The sequence below is a fragment of the Battus philenor genome, unplaced genomic scaffold (genome assembly GCF_028537555.1).
Source record: "Battus philenor isolate CCGP_79_NKW_IND1 unplaced genomic scaffold, ilBatPhil1.0.hap1 SCAF_5, whole genome shotgun sequence".
Taxonomy (NCBI): domain Eukaryota; kingdom Metazoa; phylum Arthropoda; class Insecta; order Lepidoptera; family Papilionidae; genus Battus; species Battus philenor.
The window spans coordinates 3425010-3446614 of NW_027181715.1; the positions used below are offsets into that span (position 1 = coordinate 3425010).

At 30.9% G+C, this 21605-nt stretch overlaps 4 protein-coding genes across 4 annotated transcripts; 1 reads left to right on the forward strand and 3 right to left on the reverse strand.

Annotated features, from left to right (window-relative positions):
• The first annotated feature begins 1305 nt into the window (after positions 1–1305).
• LOC137929637 ((3R)-3-hydroxyacyl-CoA dehydrogenase) lies at positions 1306–4905 on the forward strand. The gene is made up of 7 exons (XM_068772680.1): positions 1306–1613; positions 1842–1979; positions 2265–2458; positions 2964–3069; positions 3595–3679; positions 4084–4199; positions 4280–4905. Exons 1-7 carry the CDS (start codon positions 1571–1573, stop codon positions 4363–4365), a joined length of 768 nt encoding a protein of 255 aa, XP_068628781.1. The 5' UTR covers positions 1306–1570; the 3' UTR covers positions 4366–4905.
• Positions 4906–5354: 449 nt separating this feature from the next.
• LOC137929711 (deoxynucleotidyltransferase terminal-interacting protein 2) lies at positions 5355–7623 on the reverse strand. Its single transcript, XM_068772777.1, has 4 exons — positions 7467–7623; positions 6665–7032; positions 5872–6036; positions 5355–5611 (listed from the first exon to the last, which is right to left on the reverse strand). The coding sequence occupies exons 1-4, from the start codon at positions 7549–7551 to the stop codon at positions 5357–5359; spliced, it is 873 nt and encodes a 290-aa protein (XP_068628878.1). The 5' UTR covers positions 7552–7623; the 3' UTR covers positions 5355–5356.
• Positions 7624–8912: 1289 nt separating this feature from the next.
• Positions 8913–10026, reverse strand: LOC137929566 (uncharacterized). The gene has a single exon (XM_068772578.1). It carries the CDS (start codon positions 9997–9999, stop codon positions 9361–9363), a length of 639 nt encoding a protein of 212 aa, XP_068628679.1. The 5' UTR covers positions 10000–10026; the 3' UTR covers positions 8913–9360.
• A 740-nt stretch (positions 10027–10766) lies between these two features.
• LOC137929850 (paired mesoderm homeobox protein 1-like) lies at positions 10767–16952 on the reverse strand. The gene is made up of 3 exons (XM_068772967.1): positions 16869–16952; positions 11420–11943; positions 10767–11243 (listed from the first exon to the last, which is right to left on the reverse strand). Exons 1-3 carry the CDS (start codon positions 16882–16884, stop codon positions 10767–10769), a joined length of 1017 nt encoding a protein of 338 aa, XP_068629068.1. The 5' UTR covers positions 16885–16952.
• Between the last annotated feature and the right edge of the window lie 4653 nt (positions 16953–21605).

Sequence of the window (21605 nt, forward strand, 5' to 3'; positions counted from 1 at the left end):
AGCCGAAATAATTTATTAGTTTTACCTCTATGACGTTAAGTTCTGTGTTAAACAGCCAATGACTAATTTTAATAAATAATAAAAAAATATACAAGAGTAACCTCCACTCTAGATAAAATATGTGACTGTTAGCGTCATCTATGCTACTTAGGTTGAACTAATCAAAATTAGGTTAAAATAATTTAATTGTTAGATCAACAATATTTAAACAATAATGTTAAATTCAAACCATCTTTCCTTGAGGGGTGTCCATAAAAAGATATTAAATCAAAAATAGTTAAGTAATTTCTAGTGTTTATATAATAAATTAAGAAAAAGAAAGTACAAAATTACTTAATCTCAATTTATTTTCCACAAAGTAACTTGCGTTATTTGTTGGCTAACTTCAACTTTCAGGACTCTCATGATTTGTTACGCTACTTTATTTTATCTTCTACTTAACACAAAGCGAGTATGATAACAAACATTCGCTGTTTAAATATTTTAGAAAAAAAAAATTTTACTTAGTTCCATCCTGCTTATAAAATTTAAAGAAAGTATCACAATAAAATTTAATCAACCAAAAAATGGTGAGTGTGAATGGATTGGAACAAATAACAGCAATTTTAGAGTCAATGACCGGTCATAGTCTCGTAGATTATTAGTGTAATACATGAAAAATACTCGGTTTCGCTTGAAGGCTCTTTATGCCACGAAGTGGATAGAAACCCAAAAATCTAAAAGTACAACGGTGGTTAAAGCTAAATTACACTACAGACTTCGAACATTCGACAGATTTCGAAATATAAATCTAGCGCTTTACTAAATGCTTTTAGCAGTAAAATAGGCATCCTACATAAGCGGCATCTTACAGAAGAGACAGACATCACTTTGGTTTTAAATATTATTTGAGTGTTGCACTTGTTAATCAGAAATATTACAAACTAAAGAAAATAAGGTTGTTTTTTTCTCTTTTGAGGTATCTTGTCTTAAAGCAACAGACATGTTTTTTTACATTTTTATTTTTCTTTCTTTCTGTATATGAAATTCTCTTCTTTCTGTATATGAAATTCTTCATAGATTCGACCATCACTTTTTGCAAAAGCATCTTATTATATTTTTCAGATAATATATACGCTTACCTTATAACTCATTTTATATTATGTAAAAAAAATGTTATGTTTTGATAAAACTAAAACTAAAACAAGGAGTTTAAAAAAAATTCAATCGAATTTTTGAATTTAGAAACTAAACTACGCAATGCATTAACAACACGCCCTTTTTAATTTTTCACTGCTATACATATCAACATTAGATGACTTTTTGTTTACAATGTTTATTGGTGATTAAAGATAAAGAATGAATGAAATTATGTAATAATTAATTTACTCTAGGGTAATAACAAGATATATAAAATACAGAAGGGTCATTTGAAAAAATAACAGTTGAGATAATTAGTTTATTTAATGCACCCCGCGCTAAAATCGTGTCCAAGAGGGTACACGTTTAACGATAACTACACGTTTTAATTATTTATTTAATACCTTCTGTTTTCCGCACCCAAGTTAATTCAGTATATGTATATTTGAAAATGGTTCTGGGTATTGTGTCAGGACGACTAGCGCTCGTTACAGGTAATAACTTTTGATTTAAATTAACATACAAATAATAGTATTTTTTTTTAATGTAGGTTAAATATGTGTAATCTACGACCGTCAAAGTGCTAAGTTTCCAATGCATATTACATTATTTATTTGCTGTTTGTGACAATTTTAGCAGTTCTAAGCTTAAAATTCTTGCTAAATAATGTTAAAATTTTTTATTTAATATCAATTATTAAAAAGTGTTTTTGTAATATATAGGAGCTGGTTCTGGTATTGGCAGGGCAACATGTCAAGTACTATCCAGAGAAGGTGCAACTGTTATTGCAGCAGATAAGAACTATGATGCAGCAGTGGAGACTATTAAAAAACATACTGCACTAGCATCAGGATCTAATGGTGTAACATCTTAACTCAAATATACTTGAAACTTACATTGCCTAATTAAATTATTTTTCATTTACTATTTAGACAGGAGATATAACAGGATAAACATTAGTAATGAACAACTTTTATATTTTAAATTATATTAATTTTGCTTATTTAATTGATTTATGAATCAATCTATCATTTTTAAATGGTTTGGTTTGTAGTGAGGTGTGATTTGTCAGTATATACTGCTACTACTACCCATTCTTATTTGACTCATACTGTGAAGATTCATATATAATGTTAATTTTTCAGCGGTGGGTGATCATTCTGCCTTGGAATTAGAAGTTTCAAATTCACAATCTGTGGCAGAACTATTGTCCAAACTGCAAAAGGAATATAGAGCTCCACCTACTATTATAATTAATTCAGCAGGCATCACTAAAGATAATTGGTTGTTGAAATTATCAGCCGACGATTTCAACAATGTCCAAGATGTTAATTTAAAGGTAACTTTTCAAACATCTTGTAAGATAAGTGTCATTGGTTGAAAATAATATACATCTAATTTTTGTTCCAAATTGGTAATTGTCACAAGTCACAACTAGTGAAATTATGAGGCTAATAGAAGAAAATTAGGATCCAATATATTACATTAATATATATATTACATATAAGAGATTTTCATCTATCTTCTGATATGTCGCAATATCTAACATAATGTTTAGAATTAAAATTTGATTGAAATATTCCTTTCTCTGAGTAGAGTACAGCTAAGAACCAAATTTTTGAAATTACACACCCAATGGTATTAATTGCAGCAAAGATCGCATGAAACAGACTTGAGGCCCCTAGCATATATAAATATGCAATGCTGCTTCATTTTGTATTTTATAAGTCTGTGAGCTACATATGTTATCATTGAATTGTATTGAAATTGATTATTTTGTAGGACTCAAATTTTAACATGAAAAAACAATTTCATCAAAAATTAAAATATTTGCTATATTTTAGGGCACATTTTTAATAATGCAAACATTTGCTAAAGCTTTAACAGAAGCATCATTGCCTGGATCCATAGTAAACATATCTAGTATTGTTGCAAAATATGGTAATATAGGTATGTAAGTCCCATTTTTTTTATTAAATTTAATGCTATCATCCTTTTGTAGAATCTTTTCGTTATTATATTAGCTATACAGTATGTGCTTTTCACTCTCTTTCATATATAACTCCTCCTGGAATGAAGTGATTACTTAAGTTAAAGTGCCAAAGACTACATTGGGCTCCCAATTCAGAGAAATAGGGCTTCGGCAAAGATACCCATGGGATCAAACAAATATTTACTGAATAAGAGGTTTGAATGCCCCGATGATGTAGTCTTCACAGTTTTTTATTTCATAAAAAAACTAAGAGAGAAGAAAGAGATTTTCTATAGTGTATAACATTAAATTTTGGTAGCATATTTTTAAATGAAAATCATTTGTATTGCAAATAAATAAATTAATGTAATCTGTGCATCAAATTACCTGCTATTAAATAGTAATTTTCAATAATTAAAAAAAATATTTCAAATGCATGTAACCAGGTTCATAGAAAGCATTAAAAATCATATGTTAATGTATGAAATACATATTAATTACAGGGCAGACCAATTATGTCGCTAGCAAAGCTGGTGTCGTTGGAATGACAAAGACTGCTGCTAGAGAATTGGGAAAGTTTAACATAAGGTAACCATTACAACTTGATGACAAAATAATGTAAAACAAATACTTTATGGTGGTAAATAAATACTGCTTAATATGTTAAGTGTTGACTAGGGTCAATGATGAACTAAATGCAATCATGTTTAACATAGTATATATTTGCCTTATAGGGTTTCCATGTCTGTGAAACAAGCCTCTTGTCAAAGATATAGTGTATTAAATGTCAATTGTGGATTGGTTCATATTTTGGATTCAGAGTATACAGGAACATTAATTTAATTGTAATATTTTCATTCATCATTTTAAGGAAACAATAGTAATTCGATTGTTCTGATTCATATTACAGTATAGGTGTAGCTTAGTAATTGTGATTTGTTATAATTTGGTAGATATATATATCTAGATATGATTTAATTTTTTCTTTCCAGAGTCAATGCCATTTTACCTGGTTTTATTGAAACACCAATGGTGGAAACTGTTCCAGATAAAGTTAAAGAGAAAATGATTAAACTGGTGCCTCTTCAGAGATTAGGAAGTCCATCTGGTAAGCCATTTATAACATATCTTAATTGCTTTGTTTAATTTTTTTGAAGTCACATTAAATATGTTTTATTCTATTGGCAGAAGTGGCAGAAGTCATCGCATTCTTGAGTTCAGACAAGAGTTCCTTCATCACTGGAGCAACATTGGATGTATCTGGAGGGTTTTAATATGCAAACCATTTTATAATTCATATTGTCTCGGGTGTTAGCGGTGTCCATGAACTACAACTTCACATGACACCTGAAAGTGTCTATTTGTTTGCATAAATATCTTCATAAACATGATAAAATTTAACAGATAGAATTAAAGCGTGTAAGACTGCATATTACATTATTAAAAAATATATAGCATTGATAAAAAATATTTACCATTTCATTTATATGAATTAGGTTTTAAAACACTCGAGAGTAAAATTTTTAATATGAAGAATAAAAAAAAGAAATCTCTCATATTTATATATATCTTCCTTTTAATAAGAACATTTAGTTTAACAAGCCTCTTTATATATTGTTATTGGAAGTTGACCTTAAGAATACAGTTTACCAATGTCTGTTTTACACTACTTAAACTTTATAAGAGAAAAAATAATATTTATCAAATAATTGTTAAGGACAAGAGCTTTCGTTATAAGAAGTGAATACAGTGAAATAATTATATCTGTGATGTTTCTAGGAAATAATATATATTTTTTGTCAATCTGTTGGTGTTTTGGGATATATATATTTTTCACAAATAAAGACTTTGTTATAATAATTTTGTTATTATTATGCATATCAAATTTAGTAATTGTTGTATTGAAACAGTTATATTGAGGAACACTTTCTACTTTAGGACACTAGCTAGAAAAACTAGTTAACAAATAAGACAGTATCTGCAAGGTAGCAAACAAAAGCAGGATGCATAATTAAGCAAGATGCATTTTTATATTAAAATTATGAGTATATCGACAAATGAATGCCGCATTTATAAGTTTATTAAAAAAAATGCTACAAAAATATAGCAAAATATATGTAATAAACTTAACAGAAATAATGGCTAAAACTATTTTCTTTTGTGTACCTCAAGAATGACAAAATATCATCTACCCTAATTTAGTTTTCAATAAGATAGCAATGGGACAGAATTAAATCAAATATCCAAAAAAAGATTAACAAAACTTTATTTAGTCTGTGGTTTTTTATTACCCTTTAACTTATTCTTTTTCAATTCTGATTTGTTCTTCTGACGCTTGTCTCTCATGAAAGTTCTGTATTCAGTTTTTCTTTTGTCATCAATTATTTCCTTGTATTTCTTCTTATTATACTTCTGAAACTCTGCATCAGCCAATAACTCCTCAACCATTGTCCGTTTCCTTTCCCTTCTTGTTAAACGTTCATTAACATGATCTAAAGCAGAATCTTCGATTCGACCAACCTGAGAGTGTAATGAAAATTAAGGTATGTTTACTATTATGAAATATAACTTAAAAACTAGGGTTTTTTTCCTCGCATTTTCTGCACTCAAAGTCAGTTTATTTCTGCTAGGCTGGACTATGACATTATCATGGTCTCTGAAGGAAGATAATTTTAAGTTTCTATGGGATTGGCATATCTTAAAGATAAAACCATGTAAAAATAAATATTTAAAAAAGTTACTTTCAATAATATCTTAGAATACAATTATAGATATATTACCTGGAAATATTTTGGAAGTACTTCCATATCATTTTTCTTGTAAAAATGCTTTGGATCCATAACAGATCTCATTTTGAGGACTTCTAAGTCAGTCTTTAATTCTTCATTTATCTCAGGAGCCTTCATGTTGAACCATCCAGGACCTTTAGTCTTCTCTCTTTCTTTCTGTTGATTAATACATTAATTTACCACTGAACTATTATAAAAATAATTATCCCATTACCAGAGATTTCATTGGACATTTGGATGTCCAATGAAATCTCTGGTAATAAAGTAATAATTGCTAAGAGGTCCAAAAATAACAGTTGATAGGGCAATGAGTTCGTGAAGGTGATGTTAAATGCATTGTAAGGAAGCGCCTTTAAACATGTTACATGAGGACTATATCTGGCTCCTACAATGTGATGGACCCGGCAACTGCATGGTGAATCTATGGAATTCTAGGAAGTTGTCATCCAGGCCGATGTATGTTTCTATGTTACTAACTCATTCACAAAATGCTTTTTAAACACTCTCCATATTAAGCCAACTTCAACTTAAAGTCAATATATCTGAATATTCAATTTCTGCTTACTGCTCCATCTACTTTTGTAAAAATTATCAAACTGTGTTTACACTTATTTCTAAATTATATATAATAGTACTTATTTCCTACTCTATGCTGAACTATTAAATAAATGAAGATTGAAGTGTTATTGTCATTATAAACAAGTCCTTTTAAGTTACCAAGGGTAAAAGCCTGGAAGGCATAGAGAAATTAAAAGATATCAGTCATTGTTATTATAGACCTTACCTTTCTTAATGCTCTTAATCTCTTGTCACTGATATCATATTGTGGAAGACGATGCTCTTTCTCTATTCCTGGTTTCAACACAGAATTCTGCATTTCTTTTTCAACATCTACTGACCCTAGTTTAGATTTTAACTTTCCTGTCTCAATATCAAGCTGATCAAAATGAAACAATCTTTTAACCTTCTTCTGATTTTTAAACAGAATGGAATTGTTCCAACCCATGTCAGTAAAAAATTCATCAAAAACATTATCAATTTTTAGACCCTTCAATTTATTCTGAACCTCTTCTTCTGCCTCCACAATTTTATCAAGTTCATCTCTTTTCTTTTGAAACAAATTCAAAATGTCTTGTGTCTTTTTATGTTTATCTGTTAACAAAATATATAATTAGCTACTTTACCTTTACAGTACTCTAGTAATACAAACTATATTTAAAATTTGATAACTAACTTCTGTTTAACACTTATAACATCTTTAAACTAAAATTGTAAACACATATTGAGGGATGTGTTGAGCAAAAATCCCCTCTGAGATCATCTCATAAAAGAAATCTTGGCAACATAATTAATTTAAAATTTTGAGCTAAAGTCCCAACCAATCTTTAATAACCTAATTATTAGAGTTCGTTTATACATTAACTTTTGCTATTATAAAAAGAATTACGCCAAGCGATGTTTTGTAATAAAATAATAATTACAAAAATCTCACAAATGCGGAGGCATAAGGTAATATATTAGTACAAAAAGTAAATTATTTTATAAAAATCCTTCAATAATATTGAACATATAACATGCTAACTAACCTATGAAAAGTTTATCATCTTTGTCCAATAATTCTGTTCTATCTTGGAGATCACCATCACCTACTGTATCAATGATGAAATCCATTTTTTAACAGCGTCTTCTATTTGAGTAAAAAATAATAACCACCATGCGGATTATTTACTTTAACAACAAATCATTCTGTCAATGTCAGAGACAATATTTTTATAGATAAAGTAACAACAATGTAACACCATTGAGGGTACAGATAAACAAAAAAGTATTTTTTTTTATTGTTATGTTGTCACTAAATTCAAATTCCAACAATAACTAAGATTACTTAAATTTATAATTTAAATAAGCGAAGCAGCTTTCCAAAAGTATAGTTGTTAAGCTTGTAATTATCCTATAGCTGGGATACAAGCTCATTCTAAGAGAAAAAGTACGAGTACAACTTTACGTAATTATTCTAAAGCTGATTAGTAGATACCTTTTTTCGATCCTAAAATTTGTTGCTGTCTGCTGAAAATGTTTCCATTCGTTTTTGAGCAGTGTTTTTGTATAATTCATATAAGATTGCACTCATCAGGAAAGGTAGCTTGAGTTTGTATACAATTAGGCTACTTTCCTGTTTTATCTACTTACCGCTTTAAAGTCATTTAGTGTAATTTTAGAATCGACAAAGCTTGTTTCCCGGCGCATAATATTTAGCCATCGTTAACAGCAGATGTGCGACGGTGATCAAAGCTAGTTGAAGAAATCCCTTTTACAGCTAGTTTGCTAGCTGCGATATTGTCTTCGGATCGTATATATAAATAAGTGATAAATGTAATCCTACAAAGCATAACTATACTTTATAGCACACTAAATTATTTTAATACATATTTATGTTCTGAATAGATTTTTTTTATTTTATGTATTGTTTTACCAAATGGATTTAAAATTTCTACAACACTTAAAAATTTTAGTTATATTACTTTTGATTGGAAAATTGATTATCTACTTTCATAGTTTTATGTTATTTTTTATAACTAGTTTATATAATTATTATTTTTATTGCTCAGAGGTTGATATGTTATTATGTGGTTAGCCCAATATTTCATTAGTAATATATTTGGGAGTTTGAGGAAAAACATTAAAAATTTTATTTAAAACATTGTTTTTTTCATTTATCAGATTTATATAATTTCCTAAATATTTTTGTCTTAACATCAAGTAAACTGCATCTTTTTTTAAAGTATGTCTTGAATTTTATTTATTATGTAAAAGGAATAAAAGTATTTTTCTTCTGTAATAATTTATATAAACATAAAAAAATAAGCAATTTCAAGCCAAAATTAGAAGAAACTTAAAAAAATTTTATATAATGTCTATTTTGACTCAAAATACCATGATATACAACCTTATTATACAAATTTCTTTAAAAAATATTTCCATAATGGTATCTTAACTGGTCAGCTTTTTATTTGCAATAAAATACTTCTATCTTAAAAATATAATTTTATGGGTATTACACATTTAATCTTAAACATGTAATATCTACAATCTTAAGGTGTAATAAAACAAAGTATTGGTTTGTACAATAGGTTCCCAGCAGGAGAGGTACTACCCACATGTACCAAACTGTAACTTTTCATGAGGGTAGGATTAGATCCAAAGGCAAATGCATATAAGTATATACATTTATATATTTTTAAGACCCCTTGTCTAAAATATTTGTATTATTATGGTATGAATAAATTATTAAATTATTATTGGATTTTTCCATGTAAAAGAGCTACCCGAATTTTAGTTAATAAAAGTTGGGAACCTATTATTTACACTTAAATTTTACTGGATAATCACAGATAGTAACAAATGCAGAATTGATTCTTGCTTTCTAAAACTTGGTAATTGGTAACTAAATGTTACAAATCCTCATATTACTACTTAAACTTAAGTAAAGTCAACAATTGGTTTAAAAAGGATCCACAATCTTTCAAATTCTGCCCGGTATTGTTCTACAATATCTCGCTGAGAAGTCACCGTCACATCTTCCCAATTTCCATTCAATGCTTGATTCGTCCAGTTTAATGACCCCATTATTACAAATGGGGCTCTCACTTTATTATCAACTAATGTATCAACAAGAGAGAATTTGTGGTGCATAATGTTAACAGACTTCATCCACCTAACTGGAATTCCATATTTTTGTAACCTTTTAACACTTGATCCTTGAGAATATACCATGTCCGCGTCTATTATCAAACGTATTTTTATACCTCTGTGATGCAATTTCATAAGTACGTTACTCACGTCAGAATTTGTTATTAAAAACATACAAATATCTATATTATGTCGCGGTGCATTTAAGTAGTATAGTAATCGATCCATGCTGGGAGTAACAAAACAACGTGAATATTTACTCTTTGTCAGTTCACTAGCACCATATGAAAACATTATAACTTCGTTCACTTCTTTTCTAGTTACCCTTCTTTGTCTTTTTCTTCTGTAATAATCGTAAATTAAATGGGAAACAAAACTAACTGAAAAGACAGCTATAAGAGTTCCACCTAAAGTTTTCAGAAGCATCATATATTCTAGCTATGTGTATTATTACGAAATAAATACTGCATACCAAAAAAAAAGGAGGGAAACAATAAGGCAAATAACTCAATATTTTAACTACGACTAAAACTTTGACAAGAACTATGTCAAAGCCGGTAACCGCGTTTCGTTCAAAAATCATTCATAGTCTTCAAAAGTTATAAAAAAGGATATTTTTGAATAATTTAATTTTTAGACCAAATATTAGAGATTATTACATGCAAACTAAATTTTTGTGTTCGAAGTAAATCAGTCTGCAAATAATTTACTTTAACTTCCTACGCGATAACGGTGTCATAAATGGAATATTTGTTATTCGTCCAAAAGTGAGTATAGTATCTTTAAACTTTATCAATACTAAATTTATAAATAAAGAATAAAATAAACCCGTTCGATAAATTCTAGTCCATGATTTATATTGATTTATGTATAAGGGATTTAATTATTAAGATTTATTAGTGCCAAATCAGCACAACTGCCTATTACCAATATGCGTATACTATTGCCTACATGCTATGCTTAAATGAAACGTGAACAAGTTGGTGTATTCTCAAATAGTCATATAAATAAATTTTGTAGAAAACTGTTCATTTATTACTTTGCAGTCACTCTAAAAAAATCTATTAAATAGTTAACATCAATATTATTAGATGCTGATCACGGTTTTAATTAATGTTTACCCAATTTGTATGAAAAAATAAAAGATTAATGAATTAAAAACATTTTACATGTTTTAATATTTATTATCATGTTTTTCATAATGTTATATTATTAATAGAGAAATCGTGCGGTCGTAATCTTAAATTCAAGTTATACGAGCTATGATGAGATGGTTGCAATGGATTACTGTAACCACTGATCAAAGCACAAGATCCATAGCTATTCTCTGTTGACCCGCCATATCCCGTCACATTTTGAGTCACTAACTTGTTAGAATTTGGTATATACTGCCGATTTCCAACGTTTTGCATCATTAAGGAATAATCGTTCTGATATAAACCAGAATTTGTTATAGGAATCCCCAAATTGAAATTTAAGTTGTTGGCTTGAAAATGATGAAGCCAAGGTTCTTTGGTGTTTCGTGTGAAATCTTGCCGAGGGTCACCTTGATGTGAAATACCTATAGGTACTGGTACAGGTTCTGGAGAACTTTGGTTTGTTGAGCTACGATGGGAAGAGAGAGCTGACCGTTCATTTCGACGAAATTTTGCACGTCGGTTTTGAAACCAAACCTGTAAAAAAATATCATGTTTGGATTTATTTGCGAATTGTCAAAAATAAAAGTTTTTTTTTTCACAGTTATGATGCTAGAGAAAAAACAAATACAAAAAGGCGATTTCAATAGTTTTATAAGGAAGGGTAAACGAAACGCCTAAAAGATATGAATGATATGTACATGTAGTTTTACCTGAACTCTTGCTTCAGTTAAATTAACTCGAGTTGCCAAGTCCTCTCTAACAAAAGCATCGGGATAATGGGTTTTCTCAAACACCTTTTCTAGAGCAGCCAGCTGTTGACTAGTAAATGTCGTCCGATTCCTTCTTGGTTTCTTTCTTTCGTCTATTTTTCCGTCTCTTTCTTCTTCAGACTCTTTCTGTACGTCTTTTTCTTTTACTCCTTTAGTCTCTTCATATTTTCGTCTAACATCTTCATATGATATATAATCCACAGGTTTAAGGTACTGGCGTTGCAAATCTTTGGAATACCAGGACAAATCGTTTTGATAATTGGAGTCATAAGAACCATTAATCGGACGACCGGCAGTCAAATGGTGCAGCCTTAAAAGGCTATCCTCATGGCATTTGATCATTTGAAAAAGGTTATGGTTATTTTCTGAATAGTTTCCAGCATTGATATTGTAGTTTGTTTGCGATTGTGTTCTTGCATCGTAAAGTTTTGTTGGAACATTTTGTTTCGCTGAGTTAATATTGTCTGTAAATAATTGTGAATTGTTAAAATAATAATACAGATAATTAAAACAAAAACTATTCTCTAGTGGGATTCCTAATTATTTCAATATTAACATTTATTTCATCAAAGAAATAGTTGTCACACTAGAAGCTACACATCTATTGCAAAACTGTTAGCTCGCGAAATTCGTCTGACTGCAGGTTTTGAGCAAAGTCAACTCTCATTTGAACAACTGTCTTATCACAAAACAGTGTTTCATTTCAATTTTGATAATCAAAAATATCTTTGTCAAGTGGTAACGGGATATGTATTTAACATATCCATAGACTCTGATAACCGGGATTCTAATATACAAAATTTATCATGTTATCGTATCATCTAATAATGTAAAGTGAAACATGTTATTTTTCCGCTGAGTGATTTCGGTAAATTTGTGCAGAAAAAAAAGAATTCCGACGCTAAAAAAGAATACTTCTCCGAGAAAAACTAGTAAAAAATCCTATTACAGTACGGACGATATTTTTAAGTGATAATATCATGATCACATTTTATTGTTTTCACTAACTAATGTAAATGAGGTATGTGTATATATGCATGTTTTGTTACATATATGCCGGATTAATATGTATTAGATATACAGTATGTAATATACTTTGAAATATTTTTTAAAATGTCACACTGAACGTTACTTAACCAGAACTTATCCAGCGTCAGGTAAACATCTTACTCGTTACACTCTTTTAAAAATATGTAAAAGTAGACTATTAGCTTTTTAAAATTTATTTTACTTTGGTAGTTAAAACAATAACTTTTTTATATCTACGTAGTTTGCTCTCCCGATTAAAACAATGTTTCTTTTAAGCACATGTCATTTCGCGCGCGCCTCGACGGGTATTCTCTGTACGTCTTTGTTTACCAATCTTCCCGCCGGCACAACCCTATCAATTTCACAACACGTGCGAATGGTTTGTGGCTTGTTTGATTTCTGAACGAATTATTCGCCGGCGTGGGCAATAAAATGATGTTTAGCTTTGATAAAGATTATCAAAGAATATAAAGGGAAATGTTTATAATAAAAAAGGAAATAATTATACACATTCTTATTTATTTAAGTATGTAATTAAAACAGCGCAGTTAGTTTAAATTTCTTATAACCCCAACGCTCTATAAAATACTTCTTTGCAACTCACACTTTTCGCAGTTAACAAATTAATTATAATTTTTGTATTAGCTATATTTATAGTTTTGTTTCTATAACTCGTTGTTTCCATAAAATTTCTACCTTTGTCACCACTCACTACAATATTTCTTACACCATAAGGCCTAAAGACTTTAAATTTGGTACAAATAATTATTTTGTACATTACTTAAGAGTAATCACTCTATCTAATCAGCTAAGAGCAGATTTTATGAAATTCTACTAGGAATTGGAGGTTAACGGGTTTTAATAATGCATATTGACCAACAATAGCTATTAATTTATGATAAATAATTAATCATCTAGAAAAAGAAAATAATGTTGACAGCTAGTTTTCTTAATTTATCTAAAATAAAAACTTCAATCATCGACGGCCGTTATCGAAAGGTTCTCTAGTGGCGACTACGAGTTGTTCGACGCATCATGACGTAGTTAAGGTTGCAGCAAGTCGCTGTCAGTGGGCAGGATAAGACCTGACACCGTAAGACACCGTAACAATATTTAGTGGAGGCCTATTCCTTGAAGAGGGCGTCCATCAGCTGACACGAAGACTTTATTAACACAATACGAATTTATTCGTAATCGAACAAAATGTTTCCTATAAACATTTTCATTCTATTGTTTGTATTTATGACTGTGTATTTGTCACATTTATGTCTTTTCATATTTTATCGCCTTATTGAACCTATGAGTCCCGGCCGATGTCACACATTAAATAAAGAGAATAATCGTAATGTTGATAGTCGTTGAACTTTGAGTAGACTATAGCTTGCGTGCCGTGTGACTGTGGGAAAACTTCATAATATTCTCGTAGGTGTATAAATAGCTATGTAGCTTAGGTAATAGCGTTCCGTATGGAACAATCATGCTGTTTACTTCACACAACAGGCTTTTGTTTCATTTAGGATAGCGAACTCCTCCGGACTCTTAAGGTTCTCGTTCTAAACATTTCTATTCCTGAAACTGTATGTACATGAAAAAGAAATATGGATTAATGTCAAATTTAGAGCCTGTTGTTCTTGGTATTTGTTATTGATATTTCCTTCGTTTAAGATAAATCTACTAGCAAAGTATTAAGCATTATTTGTCAACGTGTACAAAACGGCCCTTGCCGAAGAATCAGCAGCCTAAAATAGTTGTAAAAGATTTAAAATGGGTGAAAGTATCACTATTTCTAATCATTATGTATAAAATGAACACTCTAAAATATGTTTTTGTTTTCTGTTGGAATACGACATACTATAATTTCACATAATACAAAGTCTACAGCGACAGATGGTAATCAATAATTAATTTTAAAACGAAGTAATCCGAATTTTAAAAAAGTTTTTTTTTTGTTTTATAACGTTATTAATTATTTCTATAACCACTGATTTTTGGTTACATTAATTGACATTAAATGAGCTATACATTCAAATCTATCAAACTTTTATGCCTATAACCAATATACCAAACGAAATACTCAATACTATACGTAAGTATCTACTTTTTATAGGAAAACAAAACAAAATTATTAACGGCAAAAATGTTTAATAAAATAAAAGTCCAATGAAACTTTAGGTGATAATGTTTATAAAACTTTACGACGCCCTATAATAATGATAAAGCATACTTTTAGCAACGCAGCTTTGCGTCGGATTTTAAATTTATAATTCCTTAACATAAAATTTAAATATCCGTCGACGAACGAAAGTTATTTATGGATTGGCATATCGAAGTGGCCGTTGACGCCTTAAGGTTCTGATGTGTAGACCACGGACTGGCAAGCGCAGCGCTGGACCTGGACGTCTACCCACAAAATTGACCTTGTTAAGGTCGAAGACATCGGATGCTGGCTGTTTCCAAACGCTCCTATTGGAAATGTATAAGCGTTGCTTATGCCTAGTGGTGGTCATGCTATGGCTGAAATGACGATGATTCTTTTAATGGTAAAGTCATAGGCAGACGCTAATAGTGGATATCCAACGTTTAAATTTATCACTTTGAGGTAGTACATTTTTTTATTTGCTATTGCACTTGCTAACTCATTTTTTTATTAAACTTTGTGCAGAGGGCGCTTAGCAAAGGTCCTTGGCATTCCCAGGGACCTCGGTTCGGCCTCCAAATAGATTACGGAATTGAGCCACCGCTACAGCAAAAATGTAGTGCAAATGTTTTCACCAAACGTATGTTATTAATCTATTAATGTTATTTTCCACGGCCGTTGGTATTGAAAACTTCTCTAATGGCAACAATTAACCAGTATATGCAACCTGGGTAGGCCTCCACTAAGTGGAGTGACGATATACTCAAGATATCAGGAAGTCACTATATGCGGGAAGCGCAAGAGCAGTCATTGTCATGATCTTTAGAGGAAGCTTATGCATTACAGTGGCCCAATACAGCATTTCAAATGTTATTACACAAGAAGAGTGTTTCTAAGACATTTAATTTATGTTTGTCATATTCGCGACTAGCAAACGGTTTTAGCAAACACAAGCACATATAGTTCCATAATTATTTCTTCTCCTTGAACACCATGTTAAAGGAGAAAAATTACGCAATACTGGCAAATATTTTTGAAATTAGAACGCTAATATTATGTCGTTGGACTATCCAATCGATCTATCGTTTATTCGGTCCCTCGGGTCTTGGTCGGCACTCCAAAAATAATTATAAATAATGAGAAATAACGTCACACAATTCGCAGTCAGCCGCGCGTTGGTTTACTGTCTTTCTCTAAGAAGTGGCTCATTATCATCAGCATGTCAGCTGCTAGAAGTCCACTACATCCCGAAGCTCGCCCACTTAGAGCTTGTTATTATACTATTATTGCGGAGATAACTAAACCTCCATAAAACTACCCGCAGAAAAAATTTTGAACATATAACACCAATGTAAAAAAAAGTCCCCGTTGGGTTGTTAACTTCTGATTAAAGAAAATATTTTAGAGCAGTATTTTTGTTGTATTAAAATATTTATATATTATTATGATTAGCACTCGGAACGAATGCCGGCCGTTACCCATTATACAAATATGTATCGCAATTCGATCACGAACTTATGTTCCATCATTTCAAAACAATAGAATATTTTGTTATAACTTAAATTGTGCAATAATCCGTTTTTTTTTGGAACGGTCTTTTACTGATACCCTGGGAATGCTACTTGTATTTGCAGATTCCGTGATCTTGGTTTGATAGGTCCTAGAAAACCCCTTTTAAAGAAGCTCGGGACTAAAGAAAATTAATCGATATAAATTCAGATCAAAAAGTGTATATCACAAATGTTACAAATAACAATAAAATTATTATAATTGAGACAGTAAGTAAACGTATTTAGTTAATTGCAAATAAGAAATATAGATTTCATAATATATTAAATAGGTTCTGTTCGTAATGGATGTTTGCTAAGTGGTTAATGATAAATAAAAACATGAATGAAAATAATGCGATTATAATTTAATAATTTAAAATATTATGTAACATAGCGGTCTTTATAAACATAATTTATTCCTAGTATAGTGATTCTGTGATAACTGTCAGGTTCGTTTTTTATCGAAAGTCAGAAATTCATAACATATAAATTTCTAAAAAAGGAGACAATTGGTTTAATTAGTTTCGTCTTATGGTATTCCATCGTTAATCTAAACATTTTTTATTTGCATAATTTGAGATGATATTACATTTAGGATTATATTATTTTTTTTCATTCACCAACTTTTCCATAATATGTCAATGATACAATAAATATCTGAAATTGCGCTTACCTTTATGTTGTTCCATTCCAATGATTAGTAATCTGTTCACAATTTTCTCACTATAAATAATCTTATTTGTTTAAACGTCGTTTTATTCTAAAATTTCTTCAAATTCGCGCGTACGTCTCGTTCAATTTAAATAAAAACCAGTGTCCTGTACGTTTCGATTGCGATGTCAAATAATTGATATTAATCCACTACCTTATTGAATTACTTAATTGAATAATTCGACTAACTCATTCTAATGTGCGAACTAATGGGCTTGATGCACTGATCTGGCTTCGACTATGTGATGCCGAGAGTAACATGTGTGGTGATGCTGCGAAAAAGTGGCCTGAAAACATCGCACGAACACACCCATTTGTGTAAATTTACCGCAATAATCGTCTTTACAACTCACAAAATAAGCTTGAAATTAGTAAATTAAATATGATCTCTATTTATCCAAAGTAATTTAGACTTTATCTGCATATTATTCTGGATTAGTTTTACGTAAATACAAATCAGATGGGTGTTTCATGAGATTCTCATTCGACACTATTTTTGAAGCCGCAAGGCGTGTCTTTCCTTCAACCAGACCGAAGATTTGTAAAAAAAAAAACAATTTTACCGGGAAATAATTTCGAGGGGCAATAATTGACACATCAACACGTATTATTTATAGTTGAAATGAATAATAATTTTTAAAGCACTTTATCGTAATTGAGAATTACAGTAAAAAATAGTTTTTTGAATTGTGTGTTTATTAACTCTAATATAATAATGATATAATATATAATCATTACTGGCTTAAAAAAAACATACCGATTTATGTTTTAAGGTAAACGAACGCAAAAATATGTGCTGCGTAGAATTTTGATATGTACTAACTGCTTCAATTATCATCAAATCTTCTCCTTATTTGTTTGTTGAAACATTACTTGTCTAAAATAATACTCGATAATTAAGACTATGTAACTAAATCAGCTCAAAAACCAGGCGTTGACCTTCAAAAACTTATTTTGTCACCGGCAAAATGTCGTTGACGGTAAAAGACCAAGGGGGCGTAGTCGTTTGCTCTGGTCTGATCAAATCTGCACAACTCAAAACATAAATATTTGTGAGAGCATACATGTCGATGCCTTTGGATAATTGCCCATAAGGACTTACATCGATTGGTGATTGTTGCTGTTAGCCTTTCAGGCCTTTACAGCTTCATCGGACTGCGCTCCGCTGTGGAACATTAGAGCCCCAAGGATGCGCGCGAGAGACTGCCGCTCGAGGCGACCAGTATAGTAAGAATTAGAATAGCTCCATACCCCGTCACTATCTCACTGTGTAGAATAGGACTCCCTTCGTGGACCCTTTCGTTCCGTGAATTCGTTTCCGATGAAGCTGTAAAAGCCGCAAGGCTAACAGCAAAAACTTCACATGATACAATAGACAATAGACATGTCAATGAAAATCGGAAAAGATGGAGGAACATCGTAAAAGACAAGATAACTGCACGACGCAAGGAAGAAGAGTAGGATTTAATTCTACTTCGACTTCTTGTGGCGCTACAAATCTTTATTAGTCTTCCATGATCCAAATCGTTCGACCTTTAATCCTTGCCGAGTTCGTTGTAACTCAATCGATCTGATTTACTTCCTTTTGAACTTATTACCTAAGGTTCTCTTTGCTGTAACGAGTGGTTAATCTATTGAGGAACCCTCCTCTTTTATCAGAGCTTGGGATCGGTAGCTCCTTTGCATCAATAACTCTAACAAGTTATGAGACTCACGATTTCTTACATTTTCCCTTCAGACGTACAGAATCGTAAAGTTTCACTAGATCTACACATTAGTTTTAGTTTTATTTTAAGAATTAATGATAAATTTAAGAAAAATGGCAGTATACAAAAAGACAATACTAGAAATAAAGATATGCTTGCCATATCTTCCACACATTTTGTTTTCTTTTGTGTGCAACTGTGTGCGGCATTGGAATACAATCCCATGTTATTAAAATTATCTTGTAATAAATGTAAATGATTCATTAAACAAAATCTTGTATAGGAACTTATTATAGTGTCAAGGATTTTTTAAATGAGTAAAGCGTGTGGATAAATTTTTATAATACTGTATGTTGTAAAAGTGACCAAAAAGAAGTAAGTGATCACTCTAAAATATGTAACATTTTTTTTCTACAGGAATGTGATAAGCTATTAAAATCTGATAGTATGAATTCTGCACAGACAGATAGTAAACAATATTGAAATATGTAGTAATACGAATTTCGTAAGTACTTTTCTTAAAATAAAGGTGATATTGTTATTAGGTTATTTATTATTTATGAAACAATTGATTTTTAATTAAAGTGTACCGCAAATTAATTGACTGAAATTTGAAGCATTCTACAGATGAACTAAATCTTATATTTGTAAAACATTTGTTGAAATAACTCATAGGTCACATTCAATTGAAAATAGAGAAGCGATCATAACAAACAGAGAACATCGTTGACAATCTGTTTAATTTGCCAAAATGTCAGTTATGATTCGATATGAACATACATTCATACAAATGTAACGTACTATGAATGAGTCGGAATTCTTAAACCAACTTAATTATATATTACTGTTTGTAATAACTATATAAAAGTTTATTTAATCTTCATTATCATTTCAGTCGGAGAACGTCAACTACATGTTGGCCTCGCAAATAGAGTAAATCTACTAACATTAAGAATTATCAATATGTAGTCAGATTAATTATGGGCTGTGTAATGTTACGAAAAAAAATAACCGTCATAGCCCAGCGGATTTGTAAAGTTGAAGTGGAAGTTGACAAGCCATATAACGCGCATAGTAGATGGCTGCGAACCTCAAGATATTGTTGTGGAGACCACGAACAGCCAACCGCAGCGCAGAATGTCTACCTACATGGTCAAAAGATGACCTTGATAAGGTCATCGGACATCGCTAGATGTAGGCCTTCAGTCCAGCAGCCGACAATGTATGGGCAAAAGCCACAGGTGTCATCTGTAACAAGGCAGCTAAGAGCGCTGTCGTTATGCACTCTGCATTGGCGAACGCTTTCTTCCCAGTTAGTTTCGATAAGAGTGGAGTCTGCACCGAACACAACTGCATTTGGCGGGCTAGATATGAGAGCTCAACTCATGGTCGACACACCGCAGGATTCCTTCCTAAATTCTTGGACATAACTAGCCAGCGCAAGCGCATCAAAACCTCTTTCTATTTCACGAAATTTTTAAGGGGACATAGGTACTGCGAGAAGAATCGTTATAAAATACTCGCCAACGATACCTGCCATATGACGGCTCCGTTGTACAAACCTTTCAACAGATACTACTCCCGTTGCGAAACCAAAGAGACGTAACCACGTGACCATTTGCAAAAAACCTTTTTATACCACTGTTCAACTTTCTAGATCTCCTGGAGAAAGGACCTAACTATTCCAGTATCTTTTCATGAGTTGGTCCGGCACATTGTTTAAAATCAGGAGATATTTACTGTACCGCTTGAGCAGCAAATTCAAGTAAAATATATCGAATTTTATATAAAACTAGCTGATCCCGCAAACGTTGTTTTGTAAAAAAAAATTAATTAACAAATAAAAAATAACGGTTTATCGTAGAGGGGTAAAAATTTAGGGTTGTATGTATTTTTGTATGCTGTATGATAAATAAATAAAAATTCGTCAAAAAAAAAAATTTAAGGGTGAACAACTCTTATCACTTAGGGATATGGAAAACAGATAGTAGCCGATTCTCAGACCTGCTGAATACGAATATAAAATTTGGTAAAAATCGGTCGAGCCGTTTCGGAGGAGTTCAAGTTCGAACACCGTGACACGAGAATTTTATACGAGTATATTAGATTTATTAACAGTGGAATAGAATTTTTTTACATATTTCTTTAGACTTTATTTACATATTTGCAGTATTATACGCAAGTGTCTCTCTATACTTACTGTTACCCATAGTAAAAAATGTATACGATATAAGACTGTTCAGTGATTCGTAGCTGGGAGAAGAAAGTTCCGTATCAAATAGCGGCAATCCCTTCAATCAAAACTGCCCGTGCTCAGTAAACGCAAAAAAATACACGATATAAGCAAGACTCAAGCCATAAAATTAATAAAAAAACTATGAATTTCCACTTTTTAATGCAAATATACTAGTCAATTAATTTTTAATCATTTGAAAGTTTTAGGTTTGAGTAACAGGTTTCAGTCCTTTTTTTTAAATTAACTTCTTAAAAAAATTATTTTTTTTAAGTAAGTGAAAAAATGATGTAATATTTTAAAATAAATAAATACTCATTGTAAGACTAATGAGTTTTAAAAATCGAACAACTTAAATAAATTAAAATAATTACTAAAATTTTAGAATTGGAATATTCGAGATTGTCCGCCTTTTGAAAACGGAATGGCCTGTGCCGAGCCGGGAATAGAACCGAGACGTGTCGCTTTAAATTAGCATAGAATCATGAAAAACGCCAGCGTACATCTCTTGCCACATGCGCTGTACAACGAACTTGTGTTTAATAATAAAGTTAAAATTAATTTTATTACTTATAAAATTTGATCTTTACAAACTTACTTTATAAAAAATTAGAGTCTGTTAAAATATTAATACGAGCTCTATTTGAAACCATAAATATTTTTATAACTTTTTTAGTATCATAAAATTAAAAGAGCAAAACATTCATCTGATGTTGTATCTGATATTTTTGAAGAACACAGAAACGAGTTTGAGACAGAT

Bases quoted from the DNA above. Each gene is read 5' to 3' on its own strand.
- LOC137929711 (XM_068772777.1), bottom strand. From the start codon at position 7,551: ATGGATTTCATCATTGATACAGTAGGTGATGGTGATCTCCAAGATAGA. The intron at 7,033-7,466 runs GTTAGTTAGCAT...TTTTGTTAACAG, and splicing joins AGATGATAAACTTTTCATAG to ATAAACATAAAAAGACACAA. The intron at 6,037-6,664 runs GTAAGGTCTATA...ATTAATCAACAG, and splicing joins GATTAAGAGCATTAAGAAAG to AAAGAAAGAGAGAAGACTAA.
- LOC137929566 (XM_068772578.1), bottom strand. From the start codon at position 9,999: ATGATGCTTCTGAAAACTTTAGGTGGAACTCTTATAGCTGTCTTTTCA.
- LOC137929850 (XM_068772967.1), bottom strand. The intron at 11,244-11,419 runs GTAAAACTACAT...ATTTTTTTACAG, and splicing joins TAACTGAAGCAAGAGTTCAG to GTTTGGTTTCAAAACCGACG.
- LOC137929637 (XM_068772680.1), top strand. From the start codon at position 1,571: ATGGTTCTGGGTATTGTGTCAGGACGACTAGCGCTCGTTACAG. The intron at 1,980-2,264 runs GTGTAACATCTT...TTAATTTTTCAG, and splicing joins ACTAGCATCAGGATCTAATG to CGGTGGGTGATCATTCTGCC. The intron at 3,070-3,594 runs GTATGTAAGTCC...TATTAATTACAG, and splicing joins TGCAAAATATGGTAATATAG to GGCAGACCAATTATGTCGCT.